The sequence below is a fragment of the Salmo salar genome, chromosome ssa02 (assembly GCF_905237065.1).
Source record: "Salmo salar chromosome ssa02, Ssal_v3.1, whole genome shotgun sequence".
NCBI classification, from domain to species: Eukaryota; Metazoa; Chordata; class Actinopteri; order Salmoniformes; family Salmonidae; genus Salmo; species Salmo salar.
In genome coordinates, this window is record NC_059443.1 from 92,129,087 (window position 1) to 92,148,043 (window position 18,957).

General features: G+C 42.6%; 1 protein-coding gene across 1 annotated transcript; it reads left to right on the top strand.

Annotated features, from left to right (window-relative positions):
- The first annotated feature begins 958 nt into the window (after window positions 1-958).
- LOC123732812 (gastrula zinc finger protein XlCGF26.1-like) lies at window positions 959-16,432 on the top strand. Its single transcript, XM_045712102.1, has 2 exons — window positions 959-1,733; window positions 13,320-16,432. The coding sequence occupies exons 1-2, from the start codon at window positions 1,430-1,432 to the stop codon at window positions 14,924-14,926; spliced, it is 1,911 nt and encodes a 636-aa protein (XP_045568058.1). The 5' UTR covers window positions 959-1,429; the 3' UTR covers window positions 14,927-16,432.
- The last annotated feature ends 2,525 nt before the right edge of the window (window positions 16,433-18,957 follow it).

Genomic DNA, 18,957 nt, shown 5'->3' on the forward strand with positions numbered 1-18,957 from the left:
GTTAGGTTTGTACAGTCTGGTGATATACCAGGGACTGGGGATGCAGTTAGGTTTGTATGCAGTCTGATGATATAGCAGGGACTGGGGATGCAGTTAGGTTTGTATGCAGTCTGATGATATACCAGGGACTGGGGATGCAGTTAGGTTTGTACAGTCTGGTGATATACCAGGGACTGGGGATGTAGTTAGGGTTGTACAGTCTGGTGATATACCAGGGACTGGGGATGTAGTTAGGTTTGTACAGTGTGATGATATACCAGGGACTGGGGATGTAGTTAGGTTTGTACAGTCTGATGATATACCAGGGACTGGGGATGTAGTTAGGGTTGTACAGTGTGATGATATACCAGGGACTGGGGATGTAGTTTGGTTTGTACAGTGTGATGATATACCAGGGACTGGGGATGTAGTTAGGTTTGTATGCAGTCTGGTGATATACCAGGGACTGGGGATGTAGTTAGGGTTGTACAGTGTGATGATATACCAGGGACTGGGGATGTAGTTAGGTTTGTACAGTGTGATGATATACCAGGGACTGGGGATGTAGTTAGGGTTGTACAGTGTGATGATATACCAGGGACTGGGGATGTAGTTAGGTTTGTACAGTCTGATGATATACCAGGGACTGGGGATGTAGTTAGGTTTGTACAGTCTGATGATATACCAGGGACTGGGGATGTAGTTAGGTTTGTACAGTCTGATGATATACCAGGGACTGGGGATGCAGTTAGGTTTGTACAGTGGAATAATATACCAGGGACTGGACATGCAGTTAGGTTTGTTTACCTCCATCATCACTCATTACACATCAGCACCAATCAATCAAACACACGCTTTCCTTTGTACGTCTCAATACATTAATATTATTTAATAAAATAAATTTAAAATTAAAAAAATGTTATCGAAATAAAATAAAACTTCTCTGAACTGCGTAACCCCACTCCAGTCAACAGTTGGCGTACTGCGTCATTCAGGCGACGCTGCCAGAGTGTGACGTATAATCTAGTGGACGGAACGAGTCTTCAACAATAACAAGAACAGTTAGCCAGCCAGCCATCTTGGTAGCTTACTAGCCAACATAGCCGAAATATTGGCGCTCTTTAGAAGTTTTCGACGTATATATAAGCCACTGTGTTTTAAACATTAGTATTTTTTTTGGTCATCACCCCCATTTAATGTAATATTTACGTTGTTAGACATCTAGCTAGCTGGTTAACTTAGCAGTAGGACTAGGCTAACGCTAACTAGCTAGCTAGCTAACATCCCCCGAACATAAACTCACTAAGCTACTCTCCCAGCTGCTAAAGAAGAGGTCAGCTTGGACGGAGAAAGAGGGTTTCGTGAAAGAGGAGAAGGGAAGAGGAAGAGGAGGCTGTTACAGTGAAAGAAGAATACGAGAAAGACGCTTTCAGAGTGAAAGAGGGGTAGGATGTTGACTACCGTGAAAGAAGAGGAAGGTGCAGGTTTTGGCATAAAGGAAGAGGATGATATGACTGTCACAGTGAAAGAAGAGGAAGGCGTTTTTGGAGTGAAAGAACAGGGCGATATGACTGTCACAGTGAACGAGGAGGGAGACGTTTTTGTAATGAAGGAGGAGGGGGAGATGACTGTCACAGTGAAAGAAGAGGAAGACATTTTTGGAGAGAAGGATGAAGAGGGGGAGATTACTGTCACATTAGAGGAGGATGAAGAAGCACAGAAGACTGGAGATCTGATTAACACCAGTAAATACAGTGAGTACTATCTAATAAAACAGGGACATTGATCTGATTAACACCAGTAAATACAGTGAGTACTATCTTATAAAACAGGGACATTGATCTGATTAACACCAGTAAATACAGTGAGTACTATCTAATAAAACAGGGACATTGATCTGATTAACACCAGTAAATACAGTGAGTACTATCTTATAAAACAGGGACATTGATCTGATTAACACCAGTAAATACAGTGAGTACTATCTAATAAAACAGGGACATTGATCTGATTAACACCAGTAAATACAGTGAGTACTATCTAATAAAACAGGGACATTTACCTGATTAACACCAGTAAATACAGTGAGTACTATCTAATAAAACACTGACATTGATCTGATTAACACCAGTAAATACAGTGAGTACTATCTAATAAAACAGGGACATTGATCTGATTAACACCAGTAAATACAGTGAGTACTATCTAATAAAACAGGGACATTGATCTGATTAACACCAGTAAATACAGTGAGTACTATCTAATAAAACAGGGACATTGATCTGATTAACACCAGTAAATACAGTGAGTACTATCTAATAAAACAGGGACATTGATCTGATTAACACCAGTAAATACAGTGAGTAGTATCTAATAAAACAGGGACATTGATCTGATTAACACCAGCAAATACAGTGAGTACTATCTTTTAAAACAGGACGACAAACTCTGCAGTTGTTGAACTCATGTGTGATTTTAAAAGGACATTATTCTCTTGGATATGTTGTTTCTGTACTGTAGGAATTGAAAAAGCTACAAAGAGTCAACAAAACGTTAATGGATTAAATGCTTTTATTTATTTTTAAACGTCTCTGAAATATCTCTTTCTGTAGTGCTTTTGCTCAGTCTCTATACTCAATATCACATGAGAGAAAAGTTATTATTAAAAAAAAAAAAAACATGATTAAATATCAAAAAGTGTTAGTATTAGGTCCATAGTTGTTAAGTTATCATTTTCAGGCAGACTGATCTGATATTAAATATCTATGATACCATATCATATATTACAGCCAACTCATGTCTGATTTCAAATGATGAAGAGGACAGAATCAAGACAAGGAGAGATCATTTTGATCTGGAATGTTCTGTTAATGTTCTAACACACTACTAAGAGGAGTGATCTGGTATGTTCTGTTAATGTTCTGTTAATGTTCTAACACACTACTAAGAGGAGTGATCTGGAATGTTCTGTTAATGTTCTAACACACTACTAAGAGGAGTGATCTGGAATGTTCTGTTAATGTTCTGTTAATGTTCTAACACACTACTAAGAGGAGTGATCTGGAATGTTCTGTTAATGTTCTAACACACTACTAAGAGGAGTGATCTGCAATGTTTTGTTAATGTTCTGTTAATGTTCTAACACACTACTAAGAGGAATGTTCTGGAATGTTCTGTTAATGTTCTGTTAATGTTCTGTTAATGTTCTGTTAATGTTCTGTTAATGTTCTAACACACTACTAAGAGGAATGATCTGTTAATGTTCTGTTAATGTTCTAACACACTACTAAGAGGAATGTTCTGTTAATGTTCTGTTAGTTAATGTTCTAACGCACTACTAAGAGGAGTGATCTGGAATGTTCTGTTATGTTCTGTTAGTTAATGTTCTAACACACTACTAAGAGGAGTGATCTGGAATGTTCTGTTAATGTTCTAACACACTACTAAGAGGAGTGATCTGGAATGTTCTGTTAATGTTCTAACACACTACTAAGTGATCTGGAATGTTCTGTTAATGTTCTGTTAATGTTCTAACACACTACTAAGAGGAATGTTCTGGAATGTTCTGTTAATGTTCTAACACACTACTAAGAGGAATGATCTGGAATGTTCTGTTAACGTTCTGTTAATGTTCTAACACAGTACTAAGAGGAATGTTCTGTTAATGTTCTGTTAGTTAATGTTCTGTTAATGTTCTAACACACTACTAAGAGGAATGTTCTGTTAATGTTCTGTTAGTTAATGTTCTGTTAATGTTCTAACACACTACTAAGAGGAATGTTCTGTTAGTTAATGTTCTGTTAATGTTCTAACACACTACTAAGAGGAATGAATAGGAATAGCCACCCTTTGCCTTGATGACAGCTTTGCACACACTTGGCATTCTCTCAACCAGCTTCAAGAGGTAGTCACCTGAAAATGTTTTGGTTACTACATGATTGGAAGGTGAGTCTTCACCCCATTCTGAGGTCCTGAGCGCTCTGGAGCAGGTTTTCATCAAGGATCTCTCTGCACTTTGCTCCGCTCGTCTTTTCCCTCGATCCTGACTAGTCTCCCAGTCGCTGCTGCTGAAAAACATCCCCACAGCATGATGCTTCCACCACAATCCTGTCTCTGAGCTCTACGGACAATTGCTTTGACCTCATGGCTTGGTTTTTGCTCTGACATGCACTGTCGACTGTGGGATTTTGGATAGACAAGTGTGTGTAGGGTTGCAAAGGGTCGGAAACTTTCCGGTTAAGCCCGGGAATTTGGGGAATTTTGCTTAAATTCATCAAAACGTTAGCTTATAACAAGTTAACCTTTTTTTGTGGGATACACAAGGCAATTCTAGGTCTTGTGGCATATTTTGGTTAAACTATCCCAAATTCAATGGAATTGTAACCCTCTGCATGCACAGTGCATTCTTCACATGTACAGCTGATTCTCAAGATCTTGCACACTAATGAGATGCTGTTGAGCCCACACTACTACACTGTCTGAGCCAAGGACTACATGCTTTCTGGTAAGGTTTGATTACAATACTGGGTGGGGTGAATATATTTTATATGACATACATTTATTTTTTGTTAACTAGTAAATCGTAGCCTACAACGAAGTGTGTTTAAATCATTTCTAACTTTCTGCTAGTTAGTTTTTGTTACCATGTGGGTTTTAGCTTGCCTGAGCTAACTGAGGAGTGTTAATTCACCTGTTTCCATACATGTTTCATTTGAAAACATTTATCTTACGAAGGAGTTGTTTAATCTAACTGCTTAAGTATTTATCTGTACATGGAATTGTATTTTTTTTTCTCACAATTTTCTTCTAATCTTTACAGGAAAATGCCACTGGCACTATCTGATGTGTGAAGACATTTCACTGCAGCTAATTTAGAAGGAAAAGCTGTGTACATTTGCAAATACTGTGCCAAATCATATGTGAAGAATGCAACAAAGATGCAGAATCATCTGGCCAAGTCATAAAGTTCCCTCAGCGCTCACAACAAGCAACTTCTGACAAAAGTCCCTCTACTTCTATTCGAGGTGAAAATGATGAATCAGACACCTTATCGATAGCAACAGCTCCTGGTCCTCTTGGAATCAGAAGTTTTTTTTGACTCGATGGAGGAACGTAGTCAGATAAATGCTGATGAATGTCTTGCTCGAGCTGCGTATGCAACTGGTTCACCTCTGATGCTCACAGGCAATGTGTATTGGAAGAGATTTCTGAATGTTCTTTGCCCAGCATACACCCCTCCAACCAGACATGCTTTATCTACTCATTTGCTGGATGCAGAGTTCAACAGAGTTCAAGTGAAGGTCAAGCAAATCATAGAGAAAGCAGACTGTATTGCAATCATCTCTGATGGGTGGTCGAATGTTTGTGGGCAAGGAATAATTAACTACGTCATCTCCACCCCTCATCCAGTATTATACAAGAGCACAGACACAAGGGACAACAGACACACCGGACTCTACATGGCAGATGAGCTGAAGGCAAGTCATCAATGACCTTGGGCCACAGAATGTATTTGCACTGGTGACAGACGATGCTGCGAACATGAAGGCTGCTTGGTCTAAAGTGGAGGAGTCCTACCCTCACATCACACCCATTGGCTGTGCTGCTGATGCATTGAATCTGCTCCTCAAGGACATCATGGCACTGAAAACAATGGATACACTCTACAAGAGAGCCAAGGAAGTGGTTAGGTATGTGAAGGGTCATCAAGTTATAGCAGCAATCTACCTCACCAAAGCGAAGTGAGAAGAATAAGAGCACCACATTGAAGCTGCCCAGCAACACCCGTTGGGGTGTTGTCATCATGTTTGACAGTCTCCTGGAGGGGAAGGAGTCTCTCCAAGAAATGGCCTTATCACAGTCTGCAGATATGGACAGCCCCATCAAGAGGATCCTCCTGGATGATGTATTTTGGGAGAGAGTGGTAAGCAGCCTGAAACTCCTGAAACCTATAGCAGTAGCCATTGCACAGATTGAGTGAGACAATGCCATCCTGTCTGATGTTCAGACTTTGCTTACAGATGTAAGAGAAGAAATCCGTACTGCCCTGCCCACTTCACTGTTGCTCCAAGCAGAGGAAACTGCAGTTCTGAAATGCATCAGAAGCCCATACACGCTGCAGCGTACATGTTGGACCCCAGGTATGCTGGCAAGAGCATCCTGTCTGGTGCAGAGCTCAACAAGGCCTATGGTGTCATCACTACCGTGTCTCGCCACCTTGGCCTGGATGAGGGAAAGGTTCTTGGCAGTCTGGCGAAGTACACTTCCAAGCAAGGGCTTTGGGATGGAGATGCAATATGGCTGTCGTGCCAACATATCTCATCAGCCACCTGGTGGAAGGAACTTTGTGGATCCTTCCCCTGTTGCCTCCATCATCCTCCAAATCCCACCAACATCAGCCGCCTCAGAGCGCAACTGGTCCTTGTTTGGGAACACACACACCAAAGCACGCAACAGGCTGACCAATACAAGGGTTGAATAATTGGTGGCCATCCGGGCATATTTGAGGCTTTTTGCACCTGATAACGAGCCATCTTCAACAAGCTTGGAAAGTGACAGTGAAGATGAGGCCTTCAGAGTCTGATGTTCAGTAGGTGGACTTTGAGGAGGTCCAGGGAGAAGACATGGAAGCCTGAGAGGAAGACAACCAAAGCTTTAGTTTCTAGACTATCATTTTACAGATGTATGTTGTATGTTGAAAATGTTTTTGGGAGATGCGATGGATCATTGGGGATTATTTAATATTCCCTTTATTTTGTTGTTCAGTGAAAACATCCCATGTGAAGAGTGAGCTCATTTAATTAAAGTTCAATTCAGAACAAATGTATTTAATTTTTTCTATTGGAAGGATTTAATCATTTACAATTATGTCTACTTATGATAAGGTAAAAGTTTATGTTTCTGTCTCCGTATGATATGGTAAATATATCCAATGCAAAAAAACATCTACATTTAAATGGTATAGTGCCTTGCAAAAGTATTCATCCCCCTTGGCGTTTTTCCTATTTAGTTGCATTACAACCTGTAATTTAAATGGATTTCTATTTGGATTTCATGTAATGGACAAAAACACAAAATATCCAAATTGGTGAAGTGAAATGAAAATAAATAACTTGTTTCAAAAAATTCTAAAAAACTGAAAAGTGGTGGGTGTATATGTATTCACCCCCTTTGCTATGAAGCCCCTAAATAAGATCTGGTGCAACCAATTACCTTCAGAAGTCACATAATTACTTAAATAAAGTCCATCTGTGTGCAATCTAAGTGTCACATGATCTCAGTATATATACACCCCTGTTCTGAAAGGCCCCAGATTCTGCAACACCACTAAGCAAGGGGCACCACCAAGCAAGCAGCACCATGAAGACCAAGGAGCTCTCCAAACAGGTCAGGGACAAAGTTGTGGAGAAGTACAGATCAGGGTTGGGTTATAAAAAAATATACAAAACTTTGAACATCCCACGGAGCACCATTAAATCCATTATTAAAAAATGGAAATATGGCACCACAACAAACTTGCCAAGAGAGGGCTGCCCACCAAAACTCACAGACCAGGCAAGGAGGGCATTAGTCAGAGGCAACAAAGAGACTAAAGATAACCCTGAAGGAGCTGCAAAGCTCTACTGTGGAGATTGGAGTATCTGTCCATAGGACCACTTTAAGCCGTACACTCCACAGAGCTGGGCTTTACGGAAGAGTGGCCAGAAAAAAAAGCCATTGCTTAAAGGAAAAAAATAAGCAAACACGTTTGGAACCAAAAGGCATGTGGGAGACTCTCCAAACATATGGAAGAAGGTACTCTGGTCAGATTAGACTAAAATTGGGCTTTTGGCCATGAAGGAAAACGATATGTATGGCGCAAACCCAACACCTCTCATCACCCCGAGAACACCATCCCCACAGTGAAGCATGGTGGTGGCAGCATCATGCTGTGGAGATGTTTTTCATCGGCAGGGACTGGGAAACTGGTCAGAATTTAAGGAATAATGGATGGCGCTAAATACAGGGAAATTCTTGTGGGAAACCTGTTTCAGTCTTCCAGAGATTTGAGACTAGGACGGAGGTTCACCTTCCAGCAGGACAATGACCCTAAGCATACTGCTAAAGCAACACTTGAGTGGTTTAAGGGGAAACATTTAAATGTCTTGGAATGGCCTAGTCAAATCCCAGACCTCAAACCACTTGAGAATCTATGGTATGACTTAAAGATTGCTGTACACCAACGGAACCCATCCAACTTGAAGGAGATGGAGCAGTTTTGCCTTGAAGAATGGGCAAAAATCCCAGTGGTTAGATGTGCCAAGCTTATAGAGACATACCCCAAGAGGCTTGCAGCTGTAATTGCTGCAAAAGGTGGCTCTACAAAGTATTGACTTTGGGAGGGTGAATAGTTATGCACACTCAATTTTTCTGTTTTTTTTGTCTTATTTCTTGTTTGTTTCACAATAAATAAATAAAAATTCATCTTCAAAGTGGTAGGCATGTTGTGTAAATCAAGTGATACCACCCCCCCAAAATGTATTTTAATTCCAGGTTGTAAGGCAACAAAATAGGAAAAATGTCAAGGGGGATAAATACTTTCGCAAGCCACTGTAGCTTGTATGTTATTTCATGATATCAACTGAATAATGTTGAATGTTTCTATCAATGTTTATTTTGTATTTCATCAATAAACTGATTGATTTATAGTTTCATTATTTTTTTTTGGGGGGGGTGAAATCAACCTCACGTCTTGTTGGGGGGAAACAAGATATAATTGTGTTTTTATCAGGTGTCATTGGGTGACCTTTTCTGTCTCTGTTCACTGGTAAAAACACTTTTTTTTCCACTTTTAGAGAGGGTGGAGCATCTGCTAAATGACTTCATTGTAAAATGGGGGAGATGAGAAACAGGAAGAGGTTAGATTGAGGACTATGTGGTAAATGGGGAAGGAGAGATGAGAAACAGGAAGTGGTTAGATTGAGGACTATGTGGTAAATGGGGGAGGGGAGACGAGAAACAGGAAGTGGTTAGATTGAGGACTAGATGGTAAATGGGGGAGGGGAGAAACAGGAAGAGGTTAGATTGAGACAAGCTGACCTCAGAGATACAACAGGACAACTTGATCTGACTATACAGACTGACAGACTACAGACTGACAGACTACAGACTTACAGACTGCAGACTGACAGACTACAGACTGACAGACTACAGACTACAGACTGACAGGCTACAGACTGACAGACTACATTTACATTTTAGTCACTTAGCAGACGCTCTTTTCCAGAGCGACTTACAGTAGTGAATGCATACATTTCATGTCATGCATTTAAAAAAAATTGTACTACAGACTGACAGACTACAGACTGACAGACTACAGACTAACAGACTGCCAGACTACAGACTGACAGACTGACAGACTACAGACTGACAGACTACAGACTGACAGACTGACAGACTACAGCCTACAGACTGACAGACTACAGACTGACAGACAACAGACTGACAGACTACAGACTGACAGACTACAGACTGACAGACTACAGACTGACAGACTACAGACTGGCAGACTGACAGACTACAGACTGACAGACTACAGACTGACTACAGACTTACAGACTACAGACTGGCAGACTACAGACTGACAGACTACAGACTGACAGACTACAGACTGGCAGACTGACAGACTACAGACTACAGACTGAAAGACTACAGACTACAGACTGACAGACTACAGACTGACAGACTACAGACTGACAGACTGACAGACTACAGACTGGCAGACTGACAGACTACAGACTGACAGACTACAGACTGACAGACTGACAGACTACAGACTGACAGACTACAGACTGGCAGACTGACAGACTACAGACTAACAGACTGACAGACTGACAGACTACAGACTGACAGACTACAGACTGGCAGACTACAGACTGACAGACTACAGACTGGCAGACTACAGACTGACAGACTACAGACTGACAGACTACAGACTGACAGTCTACAGACTACAGACTGACAGACTGATATACTACAGACTGACAGACTGACTTTCTTGTTTGTTTGAAAATAAAAAATATTTGCATCTTCTGTTGTGTAAATCAAATGATACAACCCCCCCCAAAATATATTTTAATTCCAGGTTGTAAGGCAACAAAATAGGAAAAATGCCAAGGGGGGGGTGAGTACTTTCGCAAGCCACTGTATTAATATACATTTGCATATATTTCCGTTAATTCCCATATATTCCCGTTAATTCCCATATATTCCCACGGAAAGTTTCCACCTCTGAATATTCCCCAAAATGGGCAACCCTAGGTGTGTGCCTTACCAAATCATGTCCAATCAATTGAATTTTACCACAGGTGGACTCGAATGAAGTTGTAGAAACATCTCAAGGATGATCAATGGAAACAAGATGCGTCTGAGCTCAATTTCGAAGTATCAAAGCAAAGGGTCTGAATACTTGTGTAAAAAGGTATTTCTGTTTTTTATTTGTAATAAATTTGCAAAAATGTCTAAAAACCTGTTTTTGCTTTGTCATTATGGGGTATTGTGTTTAGATTGCTATAGATTTTTATTTATTTAATCAATTTTAGAATAAGGCTGTAACGTAACAAAATGTGGAAAAAGTCTCGGGGTCTGAATACTTTCTGAAGGCACTGTATATCGGGGCATGGACTCTACAAGGTGTCGAAAGCATCCCACAGTGTTGCTGCCCCGCTTGCCACAGGTGTGTCAAATTTGTCTGGATGTCCTTTTGGGTGGTGGACCATTCTTGATAAACACAGGAAACTGTTGAGTTTTTAAAAACCCTGCAGCGTTGCAGTTCTTGACACGAACCGGTGTGCTTTGTACCTACTACCATACCCTGTTCAAGGACACTTAAGTATTTAGTCTTGCCTATTCACCCTCTGAATGACACACATACACAATCCATGTCTCAGTTGTCTCAAGGCTTAAAAATCCTTCTTTAACCCGTCTCCTCCCCTTCATCTACACTGATGATAAAACAGGTTGTAATTGATGTTGATGGTAAAACAGGTTGTAATTGATATTGATGGTAAAACAGGTTGTAATTGATATTGATGGTAAAACAGGTTGTAATTGATATTGATGGTAAAACAGGTTGTAATTGATGGTAAAACTTCTGTTGCAAACCAAATGCTGGACTAGATGCACGGGGGGGTAATAATGTCTAGATTATTTTGTCCAGTGGAGATGAGTTTATAAATTACCTGGCAGGGCTATGGGACAGTGGAGATTAGTTTATTAATTGCCTGGCTTGGCTGTGGGACAGTGGAGATTAGTTTATAAATTGCCTGGCAGGGCTGTGGGACAGTGGAGATTAGTTTATAAATTGCCTGGCTTGGCTGTGGGACAGTGGAGATTAGTTTATAAATTGCCTGGCAGGGATGTGGGACAGTGGAGATTAGTTTATAAATTGCCTGATTGGGCTGTGGGACAGTGGAGATTAGTTTATAAATTGCCTGGCTGGGCTGTAGGAGAGTGGAGATTAGTTTATAAATTGCCTGGTTGGGCTGTGGGAGAGTGGAGATTAGTTTATAAATTGCCTGGCTTGGCTGTGGGACAGTGGAGATTAGTTTATAAATTTCCTGGCTTGGCTGTGGAACAGTGGATATTAGTTGATGAATTGCCTGGCTTGGCTGTGGGACAGTGGATGTATAGGGATAATTCAAATACAATTGTTAACAGGCATTACCCAGGGATCATCATGAATAACTAACGGCTATTAACCAATCAGTATCCACGATCCAAATGTACTGTTTTATAATGAGGGATCTAGTCTAGATTTAACCTCATAGGAAGACAGTTTTATTATGTTGAGATTTCATTTAGGTCTCTCTGTCTTACATCTAGACGTTCCGCTAGCGGAACACCTGCTCCAATATCCAATGATAGGCGTGGCGCGAATTACAAATTCCTCAAAAATACAAAAACTTCAATTTTTCAAACATATGACTATTTCACAGCATTTTAAAGATAAGACTCTCCTTTATCTAACCACACTGTCCGATTTCAAAAAGGCTTTACAGCGAAAGCAAAACATTAGATTATGTCAGCAGAGTACCAAGCCAGAAATAATCAGACACCCATTTTTCAAGCTAGCATATAATGTCACAAAACCCAAGAGACAGCTAAATGCAGCACTAACCTTTGATGATCTTCATCAGATGACACACCTAGGACATTATGTTATACAATACATGCATGTTTTGTTCAATCAAGTTCATATTTATATCAAAAAACAGCTTTTTACATTAGCATGTGACGTTCAGAACTAGCATACCCCCCGCAAACTTCCGGGGAATTTGCTAACAATTTACTAAATTACTCACGATAAACGTTCACAAAAAGCATAACAATTATTTTAAGAATTATAGATACAGAACTCCTCTATTCACTCGATATGTCCGATTTTAAAATAGCTTTTTGGTGAAAGCACATTTTGCAATATTCTAAGTACATAGCCCAGGCATCACGGGCTAGCTATTTAGACACCCGGCAAGTTTAGCACTCACCAATATCAGATTTACTATTATAAAAGTTTGATTACCTTTTGTTGTCTTCGTCAGAATGCACTCCCAGGACTGCTACTTCAATAACAAATGTTGGTTTGGTCCAAAATAATCCATCGTTATATCCGAATAGCGGCGTTTTGTTCGTGCGTCCCAGACACTATCCGAATGGTAAAGAAGGGTCGTGCGCATGGCGCAATTCGTGACAAAATTTTTTGAAATATTCCATTACCGTACTTCGAAGCATGTCAACCGCTGTTTAAAATCCATTTTTATGCCATTTTTCTCGTAAAAAAGCGATAATATTCCGACCGGGAATGTCCATTTAGCTAAACAGAGGAAAGAAAACAAACCTTTCGGGTCGACGCGGGCACGAGCCTGAGTCTCACAGTACTGTAACCAGCCACTACCCAAACGCGCTACTTTGTTTCAGCCAGAGCCTGCAAAGCCACGATTCCGCTTTTTGCCGCCTTATGAGAACCTATGGCAGCCGTAGGAAGTGTCACGGGACAGCTAAGATCCTCACTCTTCAATAAACAGAGACAAGAAGAACGACACCTTGTCAGACAGGCCACTTCCTGCATGAAATCTTCTCAGGTTTTTGCCTGCCATATGAGTTCTGTTATACTCACAGACACCATTCAAACAGTTTTAGAAACTTTAGGGTGTTTTCTATCCAAAGCCAATAATTATATGCATATTCTAGTTACTGGGCAGGAGTAGTAACCAGATTAAATCGGGTACGTTTTTTATCCAGCCGTGAAAATACTGCCCCCTAGCCATAACAGGTTAACCAAATACTCTGTTTGTCTTTGGCAGGAGAGAGACCAGACTCTCACTCTGACGGCAGGAAGAGTCCTTCAGAGGAACCAGACCCAGAGACGCCCAAACCAGCGAGACGACACCACTGGTCCCAGTGTAAAAAGAGTTTTAAGTGGTTATGGAACCTGAAAAGGCATGACAGAACAGACACAGGAAAGAAGACTTCACAATGTTCCCAATGTGGGAAGAGTTTTACACGGTTAGGGAACCTGAAAAGGCATGAGAGAATACACACAGGAGAGAAACCTTTCCAATGCTCCCAGTGTGGAAAGAGTTTTACACGGTTAGGGAGCTTGAAAGAACATAAAATAATACACACAGGAGAGAAGCCTTTCCAATGCTCCTGGTGTGAAAAGGGCTTTAGGTGGTTAGGGAACCTGAAAAAGCATGAGAGAACACACACAGGAGAGAAATCGTTCCAATGCTCCCAGTGTGGAAAGAGTTTTACACAGTTAGGGAGCTTGAAGGAGCATGAAAACATACACACAGGGGAGACATCTTACCATTGCTCCCTTTGTGGAAAGGATTTTACCAAGTTAAGGAACCTAATAAAACATACAGAATTACACACCAGAGAGAAGCCTTTCCAATGCTCCCAGTGTGGGAAGAGTTTTACACGGTTACGGAGCCTGAATGAACATAAATTAGTACACTCAGGAGAGAAACGTTTCCAATGTTCCCAGTGTGGAAAGGGTTTTATTCTGTTAGGGAGCCTGAAAAAGCATGAGAGAACACACACAGGAGAAAAGCCGTTCCAATGCTCCCATTGTGGAAAGAGTTTTACGCAGTTAGGGAGCTTGAAGGTGCATGAAAGGGCACACACAGGGGAGACATCTTACCATTGCTCTCTGTGCGGAAAGAATTTTACCAAGTTCGGGAACTTAAAAAAACATAAACAATTACACACAGGAGAGAAACCTTTCCAATGCTGCCAGTGTGGGAAGGGTTTTTCACGGTTAGGGAACCTGAAGGATCATAAAAGAGTACACACAGGAGAGAAGCCTTTCCAATGTTCCCAGTGTGGAAAGAATTTTACGTGGTTAGGGAACCTGAAAAAGCATGAGAGAACACACACAGGAGAGAAGCCTTTCCGATGTTCCAAGTGTGGAAATAGTTTTAAAAGGTTAGGGAGCTTGAAGGAGCATGAAAGGATACACACATGGGAGACAGCTTACCATTGCTCTCTGTGTGGAAAGAATTTTACCAAGTTAGGGAACCTAACAAAACATGAAAAATTACACACAGGAAAGAAGCCTTTCCAATGCACCCAGTGTGGAAAGGGTTTTACACGGTTAGGGAATCTAAAGGACCATAAAAGAACACACACAAGAGAGAAACCTTTCCAATGCTCCCAGTGTGGAAAGGGTTTTACCCAGATAGGGAACCTGAAAAGGCATGAGAAAATACACACAGGAGAGAAGTCTTTCCATTGTCCGCGGTGTGGAAAGGATTTTACCCAGTTAGTGAACCTGGAAAGGCATGAGAGAACACACACAGTTTTAACAATAACCCCAGGAGTTGGAACCAGTTCAGAAAACAGAACAGAAAACCGCGTAAGAACAAAAAAAATGAAGAAACAGAAACCGAACCGGGAAAGAAAGTGATCTCTACAGTTCTGGAACAGAACCGTTATTTTAAAAGTATGGTAACCAGTTAATAACGTTATTTTAAAAGTAACTGTCCAGTGGAAAATCTTATTAACTTTAAAAAACTTTAATATTCTGTTAACTCATCGAAATAGTGTTGAGACATCCTATACTTGTATCTCAAACAGACTGTTTTAAAAAATATACTATTTCCTCATAGAACATGTTATCTCCCTGCGGAGGATGAGCTGGCCAATCTGTTGTTGGGATACGACCCACACCATTCTGTTGGGATACGACCCACACCATTCTGTTGTTGGGATACGACCCACAGCATTCTGTTGTTGGGATACGACCCACAGCATTCTGTTGGGATACGACCCACACCATTCTGTTGTTGGGGTACGACCCAGACCATTCTGTTTTTGGGGTACGACCCACACCATACTGTTTTTGGGGTAAGACCCACACCATTCTGTTGTTGGGATACGACCCACACCATTCTGTTGTTGGGGTACGACCCACACCGTACTGTTTTTGGGGTAAGACCCACACCATTCTGTTGTTGGGATACGACCCACACCATTCTGTTGTTGGGGTACGACCCACACCGTTCTGTTGTTGGGGTACGACCCACACCGTTTTGTTGTTGGGATACGACCCACACCGTTCTGTTGTTGGGGTACGACCCACACCGTTCTCTTGTTGGGGTACTACCCACACCATTCTGTTGGGATACGACCCACACCATTCTGTTGTTGGGATACGACCCACACCATTCTGTTGTTGGGATACGACCCACAGCATTCTATTGTTGGGATACGACCCACAGCATTCTGTTGGGATACGACCCACACCATTCTGTTGTTGGGGTACGACCCACACCATTCTGTTTTTGGGGTACGACCCACACCATACTGTTTTTGGGGTAAGACCCACACCATTCTGTTGTTGGGATACGACCCACACCATTCTGTTGTTGGGGTACGACCCACACCGTTCTGTTGTTGGGGTACGACCCACACCGTTTTGTTGTTGGGATACGACCCACACCGTTCTGTTGTTGGGGTACGACCCACACCATTCTGTTGTTGGGGTACGACCCACACCATTCTGTTGTTGAGGTACGACCCACACCATGCTGTTGTCGGGGTACGACCCACACCATTCTGTTGTCGGGGTACGACCCACACCGTCCTGTAGTCGGGATACGACCTACACCATTCTGTTGTTGGGGTACGACCCACACCGTTCCAACACAGAGAACCGGCTTTTAACAGCTAATAGCGGCTTATAGTCTGGAAATTACGGTACTTAATAAATAAAAAAAGATTGTAAGGAAAGTATTTCACTCATATTATAAATAATTATAGGTCATATTTCATAGAAATCTGGAAACGCTGGGCACTTACTTTAAGTTCCAGGTAGTTCCAGGGCCTCCCGAGTGGAGCAGCGATCTAAGGCATCACAGCGCTAGCTGTGCCACTAGATATCCTGGTTCTAGTCTAGGTTCTGTCTCAGTGCTAGCTGTGTCACTAGAGATCCTGGTTCTAGTCCAGGTTCTGTCTCAGTGCTAGCTGTGTCCCAGAGATCCTGGTTCTAGTCCAGGTTCTGTCTCAGTGCTAGCTGTGCCACTAGAAATCCTGGTTCTAGTCCAGGTTCTGTCTCAGTGCTAGCTGTGTCACTAGAGATCCTGGTTCTAGTCCAGATTCTGTCTCAGTGCTACCTGTGTCACTAGAGATCCTGGTTCTAGTCCAGGTTCTGTCTGTGCTAGCTGTGTCACTAGAGATCCTGGTTCTAGTCCAGGTTCTGTCTCAGTGCTAGCTGTGCCACTAGAGATCCTGGTTCTAGTCCAGGCTCTGTCTCAGTGCCAGCTGTGCCACTAGAGATCCTGGTTCTAGTCCAGGTTCTGTCTCAGTGCTAGCTGTGCCACTAGAGATCCTGGTTCTAGTCCAGGTTCTGTCTCAGTGCTAGCTGTGTCACTAGAGATCCTGGTTCTAGTCCAGGCTCTGTCTCAGTGCTAGCTGTGCCACTAGAGATCCTGGTTCTAGTCCAGGTTCTGTCTCAGTGTCACTAGATATCCTGGTTCTAGTCCAGGTTCTGTCTCAGTGCTAGCTGTGTCACTAGAGATCCTGGTTCTAGTCTAGGCTCTGTCTCAGTGCTAGCTGTGTCACTATAGATCCTGGTTCTAGTCCAGGTTCTGTCTGTGTCACTAGAGATCCTGGTTCTAGTCCAGGCTCTGTCTCAATGCTAGCTGTGTCACTAGAGATCCTGGTTCTAGTCCAGGTTATGTCTGTGTCACTAGAGATCCTGGTTCTAGTCCAGGTTCTGTCTCAGTGCTAGCTGTGCCGCTAGAGATCCTGGTTCTAGTCCAGGTTCTGTCTCAGTGCTAGCTGTGTCACTAGAGATCCTGGTTCTAGTCCAGGTTCTGTCTCAGTGCTAGCTGTGTCACTAGAGATCCTGGTTCTAGTCTAGGCTCTGTCTCAGTGCTAGCTGTGTCACTAGAGATCCTGGTTCTAGTCCAGGCTCTGTCTCAGTGCTAGCTGTGTCACTAGAGATCCTGGTTCTAGTCCAGGTTCTGTCTCAGTGCTAGCTGTGTCACTAGAGATCCTGGTTCTAGTCCAGGTTCTGTCTCAGTGCTAGCTGTGTCACTAGAGATCCTGGTTCTAGTCCAGGTTCTGTCTCAGTGCTAGCTGTGTCACTAGAGATCCTGGTTCTAGTCCAGGCTGTGTCTCAGTGCTAGCTGTGCCACTAGAGATCCTGGTTCTAGTCCAGGTTCTGTCTCAGTGTCACTAGATATCCTGTTCTAGTCCAGGTTGTCTCAGTGCTAGCTGTGTCACTAGAGATCCTGGTTCTAGTCTAGGCTCTGTCTCAGTGCTAGCTGTGTCACTATAGATCCTGGTTCTAGTCCAGGTTCTGTCTGTGTCACTAGAGATCCTGGTTCTTGTCCAGGCTCTGTCTCAATGCTAGCTGTGTCACTAGAGATCCTGGTTCTAGTCCAGGTTATGTCTGTGTCACTAGAGATCCTGGTTCTAGTCCAGGTTCTGTCTCAGTGCTAGCTGTGCCGCTAGAGATCCTGGTTCTAGTCCAGGTTCTGTCTCAGTGCTAGCTGTGTCACTAGAGATCCTGGTTCTAGTCCAGGTTCTGTCTCAGTGCTAGCTGTGTCACTAGAGATCCTGGTTCTAGTCTAGGCTCTGTCTCAGTGCTAGCTGTGTCACTAGAGATCCTGGTTCTAGTCCAGGCTCTGTCTCAGTGCTAGCTGTGTCACTAGAGATCCTGGTTCTAGTCCAGGTTCTGTCTCAGTGCTAGCTGTGTCACTAGAGATCCTGGTTCTAGTCCAGATTCTGTCTCAGTGCTAGCTGTGTCACTAGAGATCCTGGTTCTAGTCCAGGTTCTGTCTGTGCTAGCTGTGTCACTAGAGATCCTGGTTCTAGTCCAGGTTCTGTCTCAGTGCTAGCTGTGCCACTAGAGATCCTGGTTCTAGTCCAGGCTCTGTCTCAGTGCTAGCTGTGCCACTAGAGATCCTGGTTCTAGTCCAGGTTCTGTCTCAGTGCTAGCTGTGCCACTAGAGATCCTGGTTCTAGTCCAGGTTCTGTCTCAGTGTCACTAGATATCCTGTTCTAGTCCAGGTTGTCTCAGTGCTAGCTGTGTCACTAGAGATCCTGGTTCTAGTCTAGGCTCTGTCTCAGTGCTAGCTGTGTCACTATAGATCCTGGTTCTAGTCCAGGTTCTGTCTGTGTCACTAGAGATCCTGGTTCTTGTCCAGGCTCTGTCTCAATGCTAGCTGTGTCACTAGAGATCCTGGTTCTAGTCCAGGTTATGTCTGTGTCACTAGAGATCCTGGTTCTAGTCCAGGTTCTGTCTCAGTGCTAGCTGTGCCGCTAGAGATCCTGGTTCTAGTCCAGGTTCTGTCTCAGTGCTAGCTGTGTCACTAGAGATCCTGGTTCTAGTCCAGGTTCTGTCTCAGTGCTAGCTGTGTCACTAGAGATCCTGGTTCTAGTCTAGGCTCTGTCTCAGTGCTAGCTGTGTCACTAGAGATCCTGGTTCTA